The sequence below is a fragment of the Tenrec ecaudatus genome, chromosome 5 (genome assembly GCF_050624435.1).
Source record: "Tenrec ecaudatus isolate mTenEca1 chromosome 5, mTenEca1.hap1, whole genome shotgun sequence".
NCBI classification, from domain to species: Eukaryota; Metazoa; Chordata; class Mammalia; order Afrosoricida; family Tenrecidae; genus Tenrec; species Tenrec ecaudatus.
The window spans coordinates 64,866,965-64,887,489 of NC_134534.1; the positions used below are offsets into that span (position 1 = coordinate 64,866,965).

Genomic DNA, 20,525 nt, shown 5'->3' on the forward strand with positions numbered 1-20,525 from the left:
TAGAGATGGTAGAGTGTGACGTGGTCTGCTCGGAACTGGAGGCCTCTCTCCCGAGCTACTTCAGCGCCTGGGGCAGGAGGCGACAACAGGGAGGACACCGCAGGGGCGCGTTACCCTCCTCGCTACCTACGGGGCGATTCACCCCGCCCCCAACGCATCAGCCAATCGCCTCGCGCCGTCTCCTTCCCACAGGGGCCCCGCCCCCTCGCCCGGGATGTCCAGCCCCCGCGGCGTGACGCGAGCACGACAGCTCCGCCCCCTGCGTCTTTGGCCTCGCCGGCCTGGGGGGGATGGTTCCATCATGGCGTCAATGCAGGTGAGGGGAGTTTGCTGCAGCTGGGCAGGCGAGGGAGCCGCTGAGCGGTGAGAGTGTTCGGCCCGGGTGGGCGTCTCGGAATCAGGGGTGTCCGGGAGGGGCTCAGGAGCAGTCTGAGTAGCCAGTCGGTCCCTAGTTTCCAGGCGTTGAGGAGGAGTGAGAGGCGGCGAGGGGAAGGGCGGGCGGGGTGGGGGGAGGGTCTCGGTCGAAGCGGACACCAGTCGGTCGCTAAGTTGCGGGGCGGGGGTGGAGGATAAACAAGGGCCAGGGAAGGGAGGTTGAAGTTTGGCCGTGAGTCCCTGACAGCGGCGTCGGAGGCCACCCTCGGTGCCCAAAGGGCCTAAGCCGGCCCCAGGGATGCCGTGCCTCTGTGGTCCCCGCCGACCGGCGGAAACAGCTGCTGTCGCTGTGGTGGCCGAGGCGGCCGTGGCCCCCGAGGGGCGGAGTGGGGGAGCTGGAAAGGCACTCCTGCAGAAGGCGGCTGGCGGCCTCTGCTCCGGCCTCCCACGCCCGGGTTCTCTGACGCTCTGCAGCTCCGCTCCCCTCCCCTCCCTTTGACTCGTAAGCCTTTGCCCTTTGGGTACCTTCTCCCAGGAGTCTGAGCACTCCGGGAACGTGCCTCCCGCAGCCTCCTCTTCCACCCCCAGGCCCAAGCTGCGCCCAGTGTGTTCACAGCATCTACAGCCTAATGTCACATCTCTCCGAAACCCGAGAATCGCCTAGACCCCTTGCCTCGCGGGATGACTGGCCCTCTTAAGAGTGATTTTTTTGTCTCGTGCCCCACCCTTGCGGTCGCGCTAAGGCGACAGCCCTTTGCCCTTATTCTCCTGATCCTTCGTGGGACCCTAGTTTGGGAGGAGGAGTTGGTAACCTGTGCCCTAGCCACTGGACTTGCCCTGCGTGATTTTCTGGCTTTCTAACCCAATTTACTCGTCGTCCCCTCCCCCCCCCCCATTCAAGGAGGAGTTTGGTTTTTCAGGCAAAGATGGCAACCACGAGTGTAGTTTGTAGAGGTTGACTCTGCATTATCTGTTGCCTGCGTTTAGTTCACAATATAGAGCTCAGCCAAAACATCGGGAGAGAAGGTGGAGCTCTCATTAGAAATGTAGAGTTTTAAAAGCATGTCCTTAGGTGGTTAAAGAAACCATGTTTTTCTTAGAAGGATTTTGTTTGCTTCTAGAAGAGCAAGTATACCTAAACCCTGGCGGTTTGTTCATTCTCTTCTAGGCAGGCGTGGTGTCTTTCTTCTCTTTCCTGCCTCTTACTCTTTTGTGCGCATCATTTTTTTGGTATCACATTTGCTTTGGTTTTCACTTTATTCTGTTCACTGTGTTCTTCTTAAAATAGACCACCTACCTTTGTTTCTCCCTCTGGACTGCCTTGTGGAACAGAAAAGAAATTACATGTAACATTTTTGGTTGAAGAGATGCCACCAAGCCGTGGAGGGAAAAAACAAGAACAATTTCAGGAAACACAGTACTTTATACAATAGCTACCCAAGAGACGTTGGAGAAGTTTCGTCATTTGGGGCCCAAAAAAGGAACTGTAACATTTTAAAATTGAGTGGTAACACTACCCCACCACCACCACCACCTCCCCACCCCCAAACCACTGTCACCCAGTTGATCCTATTATTCAATTGCTTTAGAGAGCAAACAGCCTTCATTTTCTCGTTAGCAGTGGCTGCTGGGTTTGAGCTGCCCGGCTTGTGGTTACCAGCTCTAGCTAGTTTTTAAGACTGTATTAAGTAAGATTAAAACATCTGTTTTAAAACTAAACATTTAAGGTTAAATTCTACAGTATTGCATGATTATATTTGACAAGTAGATATAGTGTCATAGGGATAGTAAGCTAGTTAGATTTAGACTTCATCTATCTGGGCAAGGGAGAACTTGATGCACTTAAATTGTACGTGGCTGCCTTAAGAAGGACCCTTGGTGGTACGGGGGTTATTATACACTTGACTGCTAACGCAATCAATGGTGATTCAATAGAGAAAGGTGATTTAAATGGAGAAGGGCTGTGGCAATCTTTTCCTGTAAAGCTTCATTTTGGAAACCAAGGGGATTTTACTCTGTCCTATAGGATCACTATGAGTTAGAGTAGACTAGTTAACTTTTTGGCTTCATTTTCGGTTTTGTTTTCATCTTGTTATTTAAGTGATAGGCAAAAATACTTCCCCCAGGGCAGTATTACGTTTTTTCTGTGTCACAAGTACTACTTTAGACTGTCAAGCTTTTTTTCCCCTCCAGATGAAAAGGTTAAAACTCTTTAAAATAACTAAATTATACAGAAAAGCAGTAACCCAATTATTAACTCATTCATTGAGTTTTAAAAATAATTCTTGTGCTCCATTTTGTATTCCTAGCACTCACATAGATGGCTACGGATCTATCAGTGAACAAAAGCAAGCAAGGTCTTTCTTTCTAGATACAATAGATCTAGTTGAGGGGAGCTAGATAGTAACAAAATGTTTAGCAACTGTGTATTAAATTAGAAGATAATAAGTGATATGGTGAAAAGGAAAGATTTGAGAGAGATTTATTAAGAGCATTTTATTGGGGGCTCTTACAGCTCTGATAATAATCCGTACATCAAGTGTATCAAGAATATTTGTACATATGTTGCTATCATTTGAATTATTATTTTCATATCATACCGACGGCTATCTCCCTTTACCCACATTTCTGCTGTTCGTCCCTTGTAGGGTGGAGGTGGGAGGTTGATGGAGATTTAGACGTAGATATTTTTAGGGTGATAAGGAAAAAGTATACCATAACACAATGCTGCTCTGTTACTTTATTTAAGAACTGTTGAGATTTCTGATTATTTTACCCACATCAGGATGTTATTGGTGCTGAAAGGGATACACAAATTGTAAGAACTGTATTTTTAAAATAGGCATGTTATATAAATGTTGCATGTGCATTGATAACTTGAATTGATAATGAGAAATTGAGATTAGGAACTTACACTATAGGGTAGAACTGCCTCATGAGTTTCTGAGACTCAATGGAAGTAGAGAGCCCTGTCTTCTGAGTTTAGGAAGAGTGCACTGAAAATTAAGGAATGGCTTTGAACATGTCATTGGAGAATATGTACTCATATTTTAGAGAAATTGTGACTACTTTTAAATAAATTCTTTTAAAAAAATATATTCTTTTTGAGTGCTTCCCAACTTATTTTCGAGTCATGGCACACAATGATGATAAGTTTTGACTAGCACATGGAGATGACTGAGGTAGAAGGCAGCAAGCTCCTGGCCAGGCTATTTTTTTTTTTTGGTGGGTGGGGTGTATAGAAGGGCATGGAGGATGGAGTCAAATCAAACCCACCCTGCTATGATTCCCATTCATAGCACCCCATGGGATTTCCATGACTAAATCGTTAGGGAACAGTCCATTCACTTTAGCTAGCTTCAGATTGCTTAACTACGGTGCCACCAGGACCCCAGGGCCTCAAAGGATCCATATTCTCTCGTGTGGTGAAGTACTACTCTGAGTTAAATTGCTTGAGTTGTACTATACATACAACTCTGTATGCACAATAATGTACACCTTCAAGTTCTACGTTTAAAACTTATGGGAGCTCTTTTAAAGGCTTCTTCCTTTTTCCTTTATCTTCCTATTGTGTCTTCTTGTGACCAAACACATGAATCACCATGTAAGTTTATGGTTAGATCATGTTTAAGACATCATTCTTTTTTTTTTAATTTAATAAATCATTTTATTGGGGCTCATACTATTCTATCACAATCCATACATACATCAATTGAGTAATGCACCCTTATACATTTGTTGCCCTCGTCATTCTTAAAATTCACCTTCCACTTGGATTCCTAGAATCAGCTCGTTTTCCTTTTTTCCCCACCTCCCAACTCTCCCCGCTCCCCCCTCCCCCATGAACCCTTACTAATTTATAAATTATTTTATCTTATCTTACACTCCCCGGCGTCTCCCCTCACCTGCCTCCCCCTTGCCCATCTCCCAGAGAGGAGGTTACACATAGATCCCCGAGATCGGTTCTCCCTTTCTACACCCACTTCCCTCCCGGAAGACATCATTCTTAAATGCGCCTGAGGATACTTAAAGTTGACATCAGTTTGATTAAAGAAATAGATCTACATTTAATTTTGGGAATTTGAAATTATTAAATTAAAAGCTGTAACACATTTTTAGTATTAACATTACAGGAATCCTGATTATTTGCTTCAACTTTTTTGGCCTTGAATTATAAGCATTGCTTAGAGAAAGTATGTTTTTTTTTAAAATTCTAAAAATTGTTTAAAATTGTAACAGTATTGGAGTATCTGCTTTCATGCAAATTATAAAGCTATTTTTTGTGCTTAATATTTACATTTTTTCTAGTAACTCATTTTACATTATACTTAATTTGGCCTCTTGGATATATTTTCTGATTTTAGAATTCAATTGTTTCATTAGCCATACTTTTATAATTTGACCACCTAGGTTTATTGATTTTGAGATATGAACAGTTTTTCACTAGACTCTCCTTTCATTGTTGTTGTTAGTTGTCATTCTTGGTTTCATGTGTTGTGTCCTAAAATTTAAAAGCATCAGTGTCTAATAGCTGATATTTGTCAGCCTTACAAGCAGTAAGAAATAGTTAATTATTTAGTTGAAAGAAATAGTCAATTGAGCCACTTTTTAATGGATTCTTTTCTTTTACTTAGCTGGGTTTTAGCTTATTGCCTATTGATCTGACTAAATGGAAGGATGTTGAGATTTTGCAGTGGAGTATAAGTGTTGCTTATTTCTTATTTTCAAATGGCATGCAAATTTATGTTGTGAACTGTTCACAACTCCATGTTGATCTTTATTCAAGTAATTTGTTGTAGCGATCGGCAAGTGAGATATGTGCCCTTACTGACATTGCTGTTATGGTAGTCATGTTCATAACCTTGACGCTTAGATATCATATGCCTACTTGTTTGTCATTATGAAGGGTTACAGCATAATCAGAAGTTAGAAATTTGAGAAAGTTGGGTTGATACTCTGGCTAGGAATAGGGCTGTTTGGGAGCTTTTGTTGCAAAGGCCAAGCATGAGGATAATAGCCTAGACTAATAGTGACGGTGTGTTTGTGTGTGTGTGTGTGTGTGTGTGTGTGTGTGTGAGTGTGTGTGAGAGAGAGAGAGAGAGATAAACATAAGTACATGGTAGACCACATGTGAAAGAAAGCCTAAGACTGGTTTTTCAGAGTTTAATTCTCAAAACAGTTATTGTGCCTTGTTTTTGCTGTTAAATACTGCTCGGTGAGCCTTTTCCATTTTTGCCTTACAGTGCTTATTTTGCCCGTTTCAGGCTCTTCTCTCCTGCACCATAGACTCGATGAGCGTAGGAAAGTGTTTTTAGCTGTCTCTTAAATATGTACATAGTGACTACAGAAAAGACTTGTTTGTCACCTGACATTTCCAAAAACATTCTTAAATAGTAAATTGTACGTTCGTTTTGTTCTACTTTTAGAGAACTCTATGAAGCAATTCTGTACTAGGATAATTGGTTACCTATAATGGAGTAACTTAAAATTCATGTTTATATTGCATACATTTCCTTGAAAGTTGTTTTATTTCTTGATGTATTTATTGTAACTTTAGTGTTTTCCAAAGTATTTGATGTTCTTTCCTTCTGAATTCTCTTTCCAACTTTATATACGGAAAGTCAGATAACCTTGTTTCATTCTAGTGGAAAGAGACAAAATAACTTTGAGTAAGCAGTAACATTTTCTGGCAAGTGACTTCCTAAAATTACACAGTGTCTGAGTAGTGTAGCTAAGATTAGAGTAGGCTTTGAAAACTGATGCTGTGAATTTATAGGTAATGGACATATTAACAAGTTTGACATTGTAAAGAAATCACTAGGGTAATTATTTACATTTTCAGTCAAGAGTTAAGCATTTGCAAAAGCATTCTGTAGTTAAGAAAATTGGAAAAATATCCACATTTTACTTATGGATCCATTTAAAAGAAGAAATTATTTATGCCTGTATTGTTGCATTAGGTAAATGGTGGCACTTTTTTACTGTTCAAAGATTATTACTGTCTGCTTCATTACAAATAATGTTTGCAAAACATTTGCTTGTGCTTAGCGTCGGGTATTTTGAATAAAATTTTTCCTAATTTTATAGTTTTTATTTGTGTGTGTAGTTTTGGGGTCCCCAAGTAGTGCATGCCTTTGAGTTGTTTTATTCTGACAAAAACTGACTGATTCATTTTAAATTTCATTGGAAAAAAAGCATAGGGTTTGTAATGAAAAGACCTGGTTTCAGGTTCTGTTTCACAAATGATGTGCTTCATGAAACTTGGTGTATATTGCAACAGTTAAGACAAAGGCAGTTCAGTTTAACCAGAAAGCTATATAAATTTGCTGTTTTGATTTATCTTCCTCAAACTTTTCCTTTCTCTGGAATTCATGTACGTGGTAACTCCATTCCTCCATTTACTCAGAACGACGGATTTATCCCACTCCACAGTCAGGTGATCAGCAGATTTCATCAGCTGTGTCTGCAGAATATATCCAGAACTCAGCTGTCTTCTTTTCTGAATACCCTGATTCACGTAGTCATTCTTAGCAATGAACTGGATTCCCTACTTCTGCCCTTAACCCTTTAATTGTCGTTTTTCATCCTATTAGTCTGATACTTTTCAAGGTAACGTCAAGCGATGTTACTTTATCCTCTGTTTTACTCGGAAGTTAGCCCAAAATTGTTGCTAGAGCCTACCAGTACCCGTTGACACTGATCAGTTCCAGTCATAGTGACTGCAAGTACTGTGGCATTTCATATGGTTTATTAGGATCTTTGAGGAAGGGGCATATTGCCACGACTTACTTCATAATGCCTCTGAATGGGTCCAGCAGCCATCCTTTCCGTTAGGGCTTTTGCGTTACTCCAGGGCTTCTTGTTAGGTGCCACCCACTTGAATTTAACTCATAGTAGCTCCATTTGATAATGCAGAACCACCCGATAGGGTTTTCTTAGACTGTAATGTTTTGTAAGCAGATTGCCTGGTCTTTCTCCTGCAGAGCTGCTGGGTGGGGTTGAACCTCCAGCCTTGTGATTAACTTAGTTGCAAACAGGGCAGCATTCTGTGACTTCATACTAAAAACTCATTACTAGAGTTTGTTCCAACTCAATGATTTTCTACAGCAGAGAAGAACTGTGCCATGGGGTTTCTAAAGCTGTGAATCTTTCACAGAATGACATGTGGGTTAAACCACCAACCTGTCAGCAGCTGAGCATTTAATCACTGTCATCAGTTATAGCTTCAAAACAAACAACCCTTTTGGTGTCAAGTCTATTCCATACATGTTTTAATGGAACATGTGCTTTAAGTTCTCTTGAGTGTAATTGCTAACTCAAATGATAACTTTTATATTTAACTTTCTGAGGAACCTCCAAACGAATCAACAAGCAGCTGCACCATTTTATATTCGCACCGCCAATATATGAAGGTTCAGGTTTGCTTAAATCCTTGTCAGTAGTTTTTATTTTCTTTGGGTAATAAAAAATGTATATACATATATAATATATATGAAAATTTGCCATTCTATTTTTTTCCATTCTAACTATTTTAAAGTGTATAACTAAATGACATTAATTGCACTCACCATCACCACTATTTTCAAGGTTTTATCAAAAGAAATGCAGATCCACTTAATCAGACTCTGGTAAAAAATAATAATATTTTGCATATATCCGTATGACTATTGTAGATATTTCATGAAACTAAGATTGCACACTTTTTGTACTTTTGGGTCTGACTTATTTCACATAGCATGTTTTCAAGTTTCATGTGTTTCATAGCGTGTATCAGAAGTTCATTTCTCTTTGTGGCTGCATAATATTCCTTTGTGTGAAAGTAAGTCAAGAGGTATTGCTGTAGGGGTTCCAGTTCACACAGGCATGGGTTTATTCCAAACACAGTATGTTTAAACACGTCCGTGGATGGCTAGAACCAAGTTCTCTCAGCAGCACACATAGCTTTGTCTCCTTAAGATGTCTTCAAAAAAGAACTTAAAAAAATGTTGGTGAGTGTTCACATAGCAAATCCATGTTTCATTAGGCAATTCATAAACATGTTTTTTCATATCATTGATTGCAGAATCCACAATGTAACACCACTTAGCCCACTTCCTCCTCTCGTTTCCCATTTCTGTTCCTCCTCCTCTCCTAAAATGTATCCTTTTGATTTCCAGTGGTTTATTACTGTAAGGTTTGCTTCCTTCTCTAGTGTTTTCATTTTCAGATCTGAAGGGTGACTAAAAGCCATAGTCTTGGTTGTCCACCAGTCTGTCCAAGCAGTAACCCTGGTCATTTTTATAATTTTGAGTTTCATGCCATATTTCTCTTACTCTATCCCAAGTCATTCAAATACAGTTGCTTTTAGGACAGTAGGTAGTGCATTCTGAATCCCATCTAGATCTACTCTGAGTTAAAGAGGCTGATGTTTCCAAGGTCCATTAGTCCTCTGGACTGATGGGTTCCATGCATCTTTAATTCTCCTCACACTCTCTCTTTTTAAAATCACTTTATTGGGGCTCATACAACTCTTATCACAATCCATACATACATCCATTTGTCGAGCACATTTTTTATATTTGTTGCCATCACCCTCAACACATTTTCTTTATACTTGAGCCTTTGGTATCAGTTCCTTGTTTTTTCCCTTCTCTCCCTCCCTCACGCCCCCTTGATAATTTATAAATTAATATTTTTTCATGCCTCACACTGGCTGATGTCTCCCTTCACCCTCTTTTCTGTTGTCCTTCCCCCAGGGAGGGGATTATATGTAGATCATTGTGATCGGTTCTCCCTCTCCCCCCTTTCTCCCCCACTTTCCCCTTCCCTTCCTGGTATCGCTACTCTTGTTATTGGTCATGAGGGGTTTGTCTGTCCTGAATTCCCTGTGTTTCCAGCTCTTATCTGTACCAATGTACATCCTCTGGTCTAGTTGGATTTATAAGTAGAATTGAGATCATGATAGTGGGAGGGAAAAAGCATTAAAGAAATAGAGGAAAGTTGTATGTTTCATTGTTGTTGCACTGCACCCTGACTGGATCATCTCCTCATCGCGACCCTTCTGTAAAGGTATGTCCAGTTGCCTACAGATGGGCTTTGGGTCTCCAGTCTGCACTCCCCCTCATTCACAAGATAGGATTTTTTGTTCCTTTATGCCTGATACCTGATCCTAGCGACACCTCGTGATCACACAGGCTGGTGTGTTCTTCCATGTGGGCTTTGTTGCTTCTGAGCAAGATGGCCGCTTGTTTATCTTTAAGCCTTTAAAACTCCATGTGCTTTATCTTTTGTTAGCTGGGCACCATCAGCTATCTTCACCATATTTGCTTATGCACCCAATTTGTCTTCAGTGATCATGTCCAGAAGGTGAGCATCATGGAATGCCAGTTTAATAGAAAAAAGTGTTCTTGCCTTGAGAGGAAGTACTTGAGTAGAGGCCCACTGTCCATCCGCTACCTTAATACTAAACAGAAATATATTCATATAGATCTATTTCCCCATCCTCATATATAAATATATTTACATTTGTACATGCCTGTATTTAGACCTCTGTAAGTACCCTTTGCCTACTAGTTCTTTCCTCTATTTCCTTTAATTTTCCTCTTGTTCCTTTATCATGTTCAGCCTTCATTTGGGTTTGAGTAATTCCTCTCAGTTACATTGCCCTTGATCAAGCCCTACCAGGCTTCCTACACCCTCCTTGCCATTGAGTTTGGATCACTTGTTGTTCCCTTGTCCCTGGGTTTGTTAACACCACTTGCTTTCTCCCGCCTCCTCCTCTCCCATGTATCCCTGGAACCATCGGTCCCATTGTTTTCTCCTCCATATTGTTTATCCCACCTATCTTATCTAGCTAATCTTGCAGAGATAATAATATACATGCAAAATAAGACCGCAAAGCACGAAAACAAAACAACAATAAAAAACCCAACCACAAACAAAAGAAAAGCCTGTAAATAGTTCAAGATCAGTTTGTTGACTTTTAGGAATGTTTTCTGGTTGAGTCTGATGGGTTATCGCGTCTTGGCCCCAAAGTCTATTTTTGGTATTCCTTGGGGGTCTTCATTGCTCTGTTCCCTATTCTGTTCTGTTGCATACCCTTAGTGTTTCGCCTCAGTGTGGTGGGGTCAGATCAGGTGCAATTCCTGCACTGGTTTCCAGTGTTGTCCCCCATAGTTCTTTGGGTCAGTGAGGGATGTAGTGGGGCCGGCCCTGTGGTCCTCTCTGTGCTTTGGCTGCTCTGAGCAGGAATATTATCCTCAGGGCTTGGTGGGCTAGGATGTGTTCCACTCTTACTTCCTCCCCCTTCATTTGCTCCTTTGTGCTCTGATCAGACATTCCTCTTCCTGAGCTGTAGCTTCAGTACTGTCCTCTGAAGTGAATTCTTCTGTGGGAGATGGGGCTGTCCTCCTAGTTGCGATTGGGACCAATCCCTCAGACCTCACTTGGTTCCCTGCTTTATGCTGATCTGTTACATTCCCATCGTGGAACACCAGGTTGAAGTCTGATCCCTCTTTCCTTGTGGAGATAGTGCCTTGTTCCCCTGCTACCCATACCTCCCCCCCTATTCCCCCCTCCATTTTAGTTGGTTACCATATGTATCCCTGGGTTTGGTTTGACCCCTGCCATACTACCTGGACCTCACCTCAGGAATGTTTGTACTACAGTAGCTTTGTCCCTATGCCCCCTTTGCATTTTTAAGCTTACCTCAGCAGGCTCATGTGGTACATGTCCTCTTGTGCTTAGCTTCGCTTAGCATAATTTCCTCCAGTTCTTCCCAAGTGTTGATGTGATTCATGCGTTCATCACTGCTTTTTAGCAATGTGTAGTACTCCATTGTATGTATGTACTACAGTTTTTTTTTTTACATTTTATTAGGGGCTCATACAACTCTTATCACAATTCATACATATACATACATCAATTGTATAAAGCACATCCGTACATTCTTTTCCCTAATCATTTTCAAAGCATTTGCTTTCCACTTAAGCCCTTTACATTAGGTCCTCTTTTTTTCCCCCTCCCTCCCTGCTCCCCCCTCCCTCACGAGCCCTTGATAATTTATAGATTGTTATTTTGTGTACTAAAGTTTTTTAATGAACTCATCTGTTGATGGAAATTTGAATTGTTTCCAACTCCTTGCAATTGTGAACTGTGCCACGATGAACACTGGAGCACAGATGTCTGGCCATGTTTTGTTTCTTGCCTCCTCTGGGTAAATGCCCAATAGGCGGATTGCTGTGTCACACGGTAGCTCAATTTCCATCTGTTTTAGATATTACCAGATCGATTTCCATAGTGGCTGTACATACCTACAGGTCCATCAGCAGTGGATGAGAGTTCCTATCTTACCACAGCCCCTCCAACACTTGTTGCTTTCTGATTTTTTTAATTGGGTTATCTTTGAGGGTGTTAGGTGGTAGCTCATTGTTGTTTTAATTTGCATTTCTCTTATGGCTAGTGATCGGAAACATTTTCTCAGATGTTTATTGGTCATTCGGATTTCAGACTCTGTGAAACTTCTGTTCAGGTCCTTTGCCCACCTCCTCAGTGGGCAGTTAGTTTTTCTTTTTCTTTTTGGAAGCCAGCAGAGTACTGTAGATTTTAGTAATAAGGCTTTTGTCTGATGTGTCATTGCTAAAGATGTTTTCCCAGTCCATGGCTTATCACTCTCTTTGCGAATTCTTTCGATCTACACAGGTATTTTATCTTCAATAGCCTATGTATCCCCTGTGTCAAAGTTCTCAGGTTGGTCCCAATTCCCTCATTAATGTCCCTAATAGTTTGTGGTTTTACTTTGAGGTCTGTGATCTACCTTGATTTTAATCTGTGTAGGGTGAGATAAGGATCTTGCTTCATTTTTCTGCAGGTATATGTCCATTTCTTCCAGCACCACTTGTTGAAGAGAGTATCTGCTTAACGTTTGATTTTTTTTGGTCCCTTATCAAAGATCAGTTGTCTTTATGGTGATGATTTTTTTTCTGGGTTTTCAGTTCTTTTCCATTGGTCTCTCTGTCATTATACCAATACCGTTTTGTTTTGACCATTTTGACTGTATAATATGTGCTAAAGTCAGGTAAAGCAAGCCTTTTCACTCTATCCTTCTTGAGGAGTTCCCTGCTAATTCTGGACTTCTTCCCTTTCCATATGAAGTTGGTAACCAGTATTTCTAATTCTTTGAAGAAAGATGATGGTAATTGTATTGGAATTGCATTAAACTTTTATAGTGCCTTGGGCAGAACTGACATCTTTACTATATTGAGTCTCCCAATCTACGAGCATGGGATATTCTTCCATTTGTTGAGGTCACTCTTGGTTTCTTGTAATAGTGTTATTTAGTTTTCCTCATGCAAATATATATATATTTTAAGTCTGGTATATCCGTAGATATTTGTTTGTGCTTGGCTGTTGTGTAGGGTACCACCTTTTTGATCTCCTGTTCTGTAGTCTTATTTGATGTGTATAGCATGTATCCAGCCACTCTGCCAAACTCCTCTATTGCTTCCAGTACTCTCCTTGTGGAGCTTTTGGGATTTTCCATATATAAAAATCATATCATCTGTAAATAATGATAGTTTTCCCTCTTCCTTCTCCAGGCAAATACTTTTGATGTGTTTTCTTTGCCTTATGATGTTAGCTAAGACCTCTCTAATACGATGTTAAATAAGAGTGGGGGCAAGGGCCATCCTTATCTGGTCCCCTTTTTCAGTGGCATTGTGTTGATCTTTTCTCCATTGACTACCATATTGGCTGTTGGTTTTTCTTATATAGCTTGTCGTATATATTGAGGAATTTTCCTTCCACCCCTATCTTCTTGAGTGTGTTAAACAGGAATTGGTATTGCATGTTGTCAAATGCTTTTTCCACATGTATCAATATTATCATGTGGTTCTTATAGTTTTCATGTAAATGTGGCGAATGATATTAATGGTCTTTTGTATGTTGAACCATCCCTGCATCCCTGGTACGAATCCCACTTGGTCATGGTCGGTTGTTTGTTTTATGTACTTTTAGATTATATTGGCCAGTATTTTGTTAAAGATTTTTGTGTCAGTGTTCATTTAGGGATATTGCTCTGTAGTTCTTGATTCTTGTGGGATATTTTGTTGGCGTTTGTTAAAATCTGCTTGGCTGTCCTCCAGTTCACTGGTGTGGTTCTCTTCCTCCTCCCGTTGGTTGGTGAAGTCCGTGAGTCTGCTACTGGTTTTTGTTATCTCGTCCCTAAGCTCTTGTATTTCCCCTTGGTGTATGGTCATTATCTCCTCCATCATTTCATCCTTTTCTTTTTTTTAACAGTGATTAAATATACTTTTATTTACTTTGTTGAATCCGAAGAGCTTAAAAAATTATTGCTAAAGTAGATATCAAGCAAACAGAAAGGTGTTTTATTAGTCCAGTTACCTTGGAGTTTTTTTAAACTAAGAGAAAAGGTCATATGTTTTCATGCAATGCATACTCGGTTCTTTAAATAACAATGATGATGAAGAGCAGAAGGAGTTAAGGAATGCTGTACTTGTGATCCATACAAAACACCAACATTTGGGTTGTACATAAATTAGGGAAATATCTCAAACACTTTTCAAAATACTGTAATAGCCAATACATAGAGGCATGCCTTTAGGTGGGCATAGGAATGCAGTTTAAAAAAGGAAAAACAACATCAAAAACACAAAAACTATTCAATTGTTTTAAAATCATGGAGCAAGAAAAGCAACATTGAATTTCACATACTGATTTTGTACAATTTCTATACAGTACCTTGACTTAAATCCAAGAACAAAAGTTAAGACTCTTCTATTTTTGGTAAACAACTGCGTGGTGAACTTGGATGACACCCCCCTCCCCACCCCCGGGATTTTACCTGAGAGTAGCCTTTTAATTTTGTTATTTAAAAGAGGGCAGGTTTGGCACTTTTCTGCTGATGTCACCAATGTTGCTTGGGGTCTCAGGAAGATTCATATTCTTTACAGTGATACCGCACGGGCTGGAGCTCCTGCTGCGCCAGCCTCAGATTTCTCCAGTTTATTTTGTGTATCAATTTGTGTAACACTCTCATTCATGTTGGTCTCCAATACCATTCCCCCCATCACCATTTATGCAAGAATATTGTGAACCTTATCTACATGGAAAATTAAATCCAGTTCACAGACATTTTCAAAACACTTGTTTAATATTTCCACGGATACTTGAATTAGATCTAAAACGCCAAGTTCACTTTCTGAAGAATCCACACAGAAGACAAAATATAATGTTGCATAATGTCTATATATGTTTGTTGTCAGAGCCTCCTAGTAACAATCCTCCTCCTAGGAAACTACAAACATTTTCATCTCTCTTAGATACCAAATGGAATATCCCCCTGATGATTTGTTGTTGTGTATCTTCACTGTAGGGCTGGTAGAACATGGAGAGCCCGGCTTGCCATGGTTGTTGAAGATGAGGATAGCCTTGATCATGGCTGGGCCGGGCCGCCCAGGTGGGCACCCTCATCCTTTTTCTGTATTGCTTCCCTCATATCCTGTTTGACTCCAAGCAGCATTCTGAAAATTTCTTTCTGTGGCAGATCACTGTCTGTTTCTTCTATTCATGTTAGATTCAGAATTTCTTTGACATTGCCTTTAGTTACTCTTGGTTTTTCGGTAGTGTCATTGGGGCTGATTGCTGTTTGCGTTGGTTTGTTTTAGTGGAGCCAGGTGCCATTTTCTAGAGAGTTGAAGAGTACTAAAAGCCCTGATGGTGTGGCCCATGGCAGCCTGGGGCGCCACAGAGGGCGTGTGGGGCTGCCTACTGCAACGGGAGTGCCACAGAGGCAGGTGGGTGTGCCCTCCTTATAGAGCACTGCGAATGGTGGGCGGAATTGCCCTGGTCAGCGAGATTGCTGTGGAGGTTGGGCAGAGATTCCTGCGGCAATGTGGAGTGTTGGTGAGTGTTGGCAGAGTTGCCTTGGGCCGTGGGAGGCACTATGGCAGGTCGGAGGAAGTTCCCTTAGTCACGTGGTACCATGGAGGATAGGTAGGAGCTTCCCCAGCTATGCAAGCAGGATTTTGTCCAGAAGAAGTTGGGAAGGATTTCCCCAGCCATATGATAAATGCTGCAGAGCCCAGGTGGGCAGGGTTTTCCCCAGAGGAAGGTGAATCCCAGAAGGGATTCCCAGCCTGGGGTTACACTACAGAAGGTGGAGCTTCCCCAGCTGAGTGGAGGGCGAGTGTAAGTGCCCTAGACTAAGTGGAGCGGATTGCAGGTGGGTAGTGGTTTGTGTGAGAAAGGGTAGAGAAAAAGAAAAAAATAACAGCTTGCTGAGATTGTGGGGGGAAAGAGAGAAGAGAGGGAAAAGTAACAATGTAGCTGAGCTCGGGTCCCTGACCATGGGGCTGGAGAGGTTTAAACCCTGCTCAGGCAGCAAGCTGTGGCTGTGTTGAGATAAAACCCTTGGGCAGGCTCCAAATGATCGCAGATCTGGCCGAGACAGTGCCAGGGCTAAGGTCAAACCCTAGCCGGCCTCCATTGTGGTAAGCCAAAAGCCCCCAGCCCCTCAAAACCTAGTGGAGTTGTGCCAACTTATCTTTATGATGCTCCTCTTGTGACCCAACAGTGTGGAATTTCTCTCTTTGTAACTTTCCTGCACTGATTTCTGCGGAGTCCCTCTGGTATGTGTTACTCAGTTGCTATCTTGCCGGAGGCCCCACTCTCCTTTCTTTTGGATAGGTAGAGAACAATAGTTGCATATTAGTTGGCCACTCACAAACTTTTAAGACTCCAGTCCATACTCAACAATGTATAGAACATTATGTGGAATGTGTTGGTGCTCATTGAATTTGAGCCCTAGGCCCAATAACGCAGTCCTTCAAGGTGTTTAGTTATGTCAAAGAAGTTATGTGCGCCATCACAAGGGTTCCTAGAGGCAGTGTAGGCTAGATGTTGGGCTGATAACCAAAAAGTTGGTGTTTCAAACCCCCTAGCGGCTCTGTGGGAGAAAGTTGAGACTGTCTGTTCATATGAAGATTTATCGTTCAGAAACCATCTCAAATATATGGTCACTACTATGAGTTGGAGTCAGTTCAATAGCAGTAGATTTAGTTTAGATGTGCAACATCTGTAAAGGACACAACACTGGCCAGTTCAAGTGGAGTAGGCAGGCCTTAGGGAGTGGTTTTTGGAGTGACTGAAGCCTTTGTGAAATGACTTTTGAGCTTGTGACCTATGCCCAGTTAGTGTAATTCTTCCCTAGTCCTGTCATGGTTGAGTTATTTTGTGTTTTAGATTTGATGACATAAGATTTTTCATGGTAACCATTGAATCGTGACCGTTTTGTAAGGTATACGTTAGAGTTTGATAAACAAATACTTTATGGAACATATAATTTTCCACCAAACTAGGTGGGATGAGGCATACAAAAAAGGCATTTGTTCAATTGTTTGTTCTTAACATGTATTTTATTGTGTGAAATGTGTGGTAACACAAGTCCCCTCATTACAGTACATTAAAAACCGGGTTATTGGTGACCTTTTTTTTGGAATTCAAAAAGATAATCTTGATAGATTTTCATGGAGAACACAGGACAGTCAGGGAGCTTATTAGGAAGAAGTTCAAAGAAAATTGAAAACTGAATGAATGAGAAAAAGGCTGATCATGTCCTCCCCCCCTCCCCTGCCTCGCCCCACACACATCAAGATAATGCACAAGAGAATGTACCTTCTTACTGGTAGCCAGGCTATATTAGAAATGTCATTTGGGAAACCTTATCCCACCTACCCTTCAGCCCTAACCTTGCTCCTTCAAACTTAATTTGTTCCCCAAACTCAACATTTAAAAGGAACACAATTTGAGTCTGTTGAGAATGCCAAACATAGAATAAGTACAGAATTCTTCAGGGAAGTTTTTAAGAGAGCTTTGGATACACCACGTTCAAAAGTATATAAGACTTGGAGGATATGTTGAAAAACAATAGCTACACATTTTAGCATTTTTGTTAAAGCTTTCTGTTTCTTTAAAAATTTTTAAGTTCAATTATGTACATTCATTTTGTTTATACATTGATCTGTTAATGGACATTGGATTCTGCTTCCTTTTGGGCTAATGTGAATAATGCTGCAATGAACATTGGTGTCCAAGAATCAGTTTGAGTCCCACCTCTCGTGTCTTGGGTATGTAACTAGGAGTGGAATTATACTGGGAAGCATGCCTCATATGCACGTGAAAGTTAAAAACAGTGAATAAGGAAGACCTAAGAATTGATGTGTTTGAATTGTCATGCTGACGAAGAATATTCAAAGGACCATGGATTGCTAAAAGGACAAACAGAGCTATCTTAGAAGCACAGTTAGAGTGCTCCTTATAGGCAAGGATGATGAGACTTACGTTGGACATGTTGTCAGGAGAGCCCTGTCCCTGGAGAAGGACATCATCCTTGGTTGGTGAAGTAGCATGGCATTGAAAAAGAGGGAGGCCCTCAGTGAGATAGAGTGACACAGTGGCCACTGAACTGGGTAGTGTTTCATTATGTTGTGTATAGCATTTCGTAGTGGGTCCTTACCTTACAATAGCAACAACAACATGGTAATTCCTTGATTAATTTTTTGGGAGAAATTGCCAGTTTTGTTTCCCACAGCCACTGTAGCACTCTTCACAATCCACCAGCCACTGATGAGAGTTCCAAGTATGCTCCCAACCATACCAGCACGTCTTTTCTGATAACAGCCTTTTAGTGATATGAAGCAAACTCTCATTGTGGTTTTAGATTGCATGTCTCTAAAGGAGCCCTCGTGGCATCATGGTTACACATTAAGCTGCTAGCCACAGGGTCAGCAGTTTGAGACCACCAGCCACCTCATGGGAGAAAGAGGAGGCTTCCTCCCTGGAAACATCTCAGAAACACAAGAGCAGTTCTACCCTGCCCTAGAGGGTTGTTATAAATCGAAATTGACTTGATAGCAAAGAGTTTCTTTGTTTTTTAAATTGACTTCCGAATATCTTTTCATGTGTTATTGGCTATTTGTGTGTCTTAGGAGAAATCTCAGGGAGTTTGAGAAAGTTTTGAGGGAAAATTCCATTTTCCCAAAAACTTTTTGGCACTCCTTCATATTTACTTAAGTCTCTTACCCATGTTTCTTAAAGAAAACATTTTTTTTGCCTTTTGATGTATGAGTTCTTTATAGAGTAATAAACTTTTATCAGCTGTATTATTACTAAATATTTTATCTTATGCTCTATGTTGTCTCTTCACTTAATTGAAAACATTTAATGAGCAATGTTTTGTTACTTCTGAAGTCCAATTTGTATGTTTTGCCTTTTAAATTTTTCAAAAATTTTATTTTGTTGAGACATATGCACCAAAACACCAATTTAACAGTTTCTACATACAAGTCAATGGTATTGATTAATTGACATTCTTGTGTTGGGTCTGCTCCATAAAACCAGACCCCTAAACCTCCAGACCAGCAATTCTCAACCTGTGGGTCACAACCCCTTTGGCCGGGGGCTGAACAACCCTTTCCCAGGGGTCGCCCGATTCATAGCAGTAGCAAAATTACAGTCATGAAGTAGCCACGAAAATAATTTTATGGTTGGGGATGTCACAACAACATGAGGAACTATGTTAAAGGGTTGCAGCATTAGGAAGATTGAGAACCACTTGTCTAAGTAATGGTTTTTTAAAAAAAACAATGCCCAGTGCTTGTCTCATGATCCACCAACATCTGGTACCTGTGATCGGTCACCTGTTTACTCATCTTTAACTTCCATCAAAATAGTTTTTCTTTCCAAGCCTCTGGATTATCCTTCAACTTCACCATCAAACCAAATTTACCTCTACCCTATCTATGCTTGTATCCTGTACCTAAAGCCTCTTAGCACAATTTCAGTCTGGCACAGTAGACATAAATGAGCACCAAGCAGGCCCAATCCTAAAACTCGTTGGCAAATTGTTGTCAACCCTATCTACACCTTCCAGTCTCCTGGAATTGTTTTTACTTAATCACTAATCCTCAGAGATCACCTGAGCTGCTGGGCCAGTGGCTCTCAACCTTCCTATTGCACGACCCTTTAATACAGTTCCTCAGATTGTGGTGAACCTACCATAAAATTATTTTCCTTTCTGCTTCATAACTTTAATTTTGCTATTGTTATGAATCATAAGTAAATATATCTGATATGCAGGATGTATTTTCATTGTTACAAAATGAGCATTATTAAAGTATAGTAATTCACGCAAACAATATGTAATTATATAATGGGAAATATTTATTTCTACTTACATATAAATGAAATTTTGTTTTGAAGCATGATGTAGTATGGGTAACAAACAATCTTCACACCGGGTACACGACTGTGGGTGTATCTACACGTGGGCAGACCCACCTGGAGACAGGTAGAGTGTCTCTTCCTAAGACCATCAGAAATATGTCTTAGGTGACCATCAGAAAAGATTGTTTGACCCCAGAAGGGGTCCCGACCCACAGGTTGAGAACTGCTGTGCTGGGGTTTAAACATGCTCTCAGTTGAAATCACAAACCTCACACTGATAAATCCCTGATTTGGATCAAAAGTGGAAAGGATGGCAAGATCAACTGACCTGATACCACGCACCTCAACTTAAAGAGAGAAAAATATGTACAGGAAGAAAAGGAAGGAGGCGTAGGATAATGAATGGCTTAGAGACTTGAGTACTATAATCTAAAGATGGAAACATTATGGAAATTATGGAAACAAAGACATCAAAGACAAATGTCTCTTGCTTATCTATTAATACAACCTAATTTCCAAAAGTCTTTATGTAAACACTTTGCAGGATGGAGGGGAGGGAATCTGTCTAGACAGCATCCTCTCAATGTAAGGAAACCGGAGTAAAGGGCTGAAACTCAGCACCACGAAAACCAGGGATGGTGGTTAGCTTTTACTTACTTAATACTGTAGATACTCATGTATAAGCTGAGTTTTTAAAACACATTTTTTAATGCTGAAAAAGCCCCATCAGCTTATATTCAAGTGAGGGTTCCACTTACCTGTCCTCCGGTGCAGTGCAGGTGTTCTTAGGTCTCTCCTGCTTATCTGAGGGTGCCAGGAGCCTCTGTTGTCCGTGCCATACTGGGCAAGAACCTGCCCATTTCTGTGTGCTGGTACCTGGGGTGCACTGCTTCTTTGTCAGATGAATGTCTGATATGGCCGCTCTTCTC

The 20,525-nt window shown here is 41.0% G+C and overlaps 1 protein-coding gene and 1 pseudogene across 2 annotated transcripts in view; one reads left to right on the plus strand and one right to left on the minus strand.

The window, feature by feature from the left end:
- The first annotated feature begins 214 nt into the window (after positions 1-214).
- Positions 215-20,525, plus strand: part of UBE2W (ubiquitin conjugating enzyme E2 W) — a 93,058-nt gene continuing 72,747 nt past the window's right edge. For both annotated transcript variants that reach the window (XM_075549563.1, XM_075549564.1), the window contains exon 1: positions 215-316. In XM_075549563.1, the coding sequence (XP_075405678.1) occupies positions 215-316 (102 nt within the window). The remainder of the gene's footprint in view (positions 317-20,525) is intronic.
- Positions 14,239-14,810, minus strand: LOC142448761 (AP-3 complex subunit sigma-1-like; annotated as a pseudogene).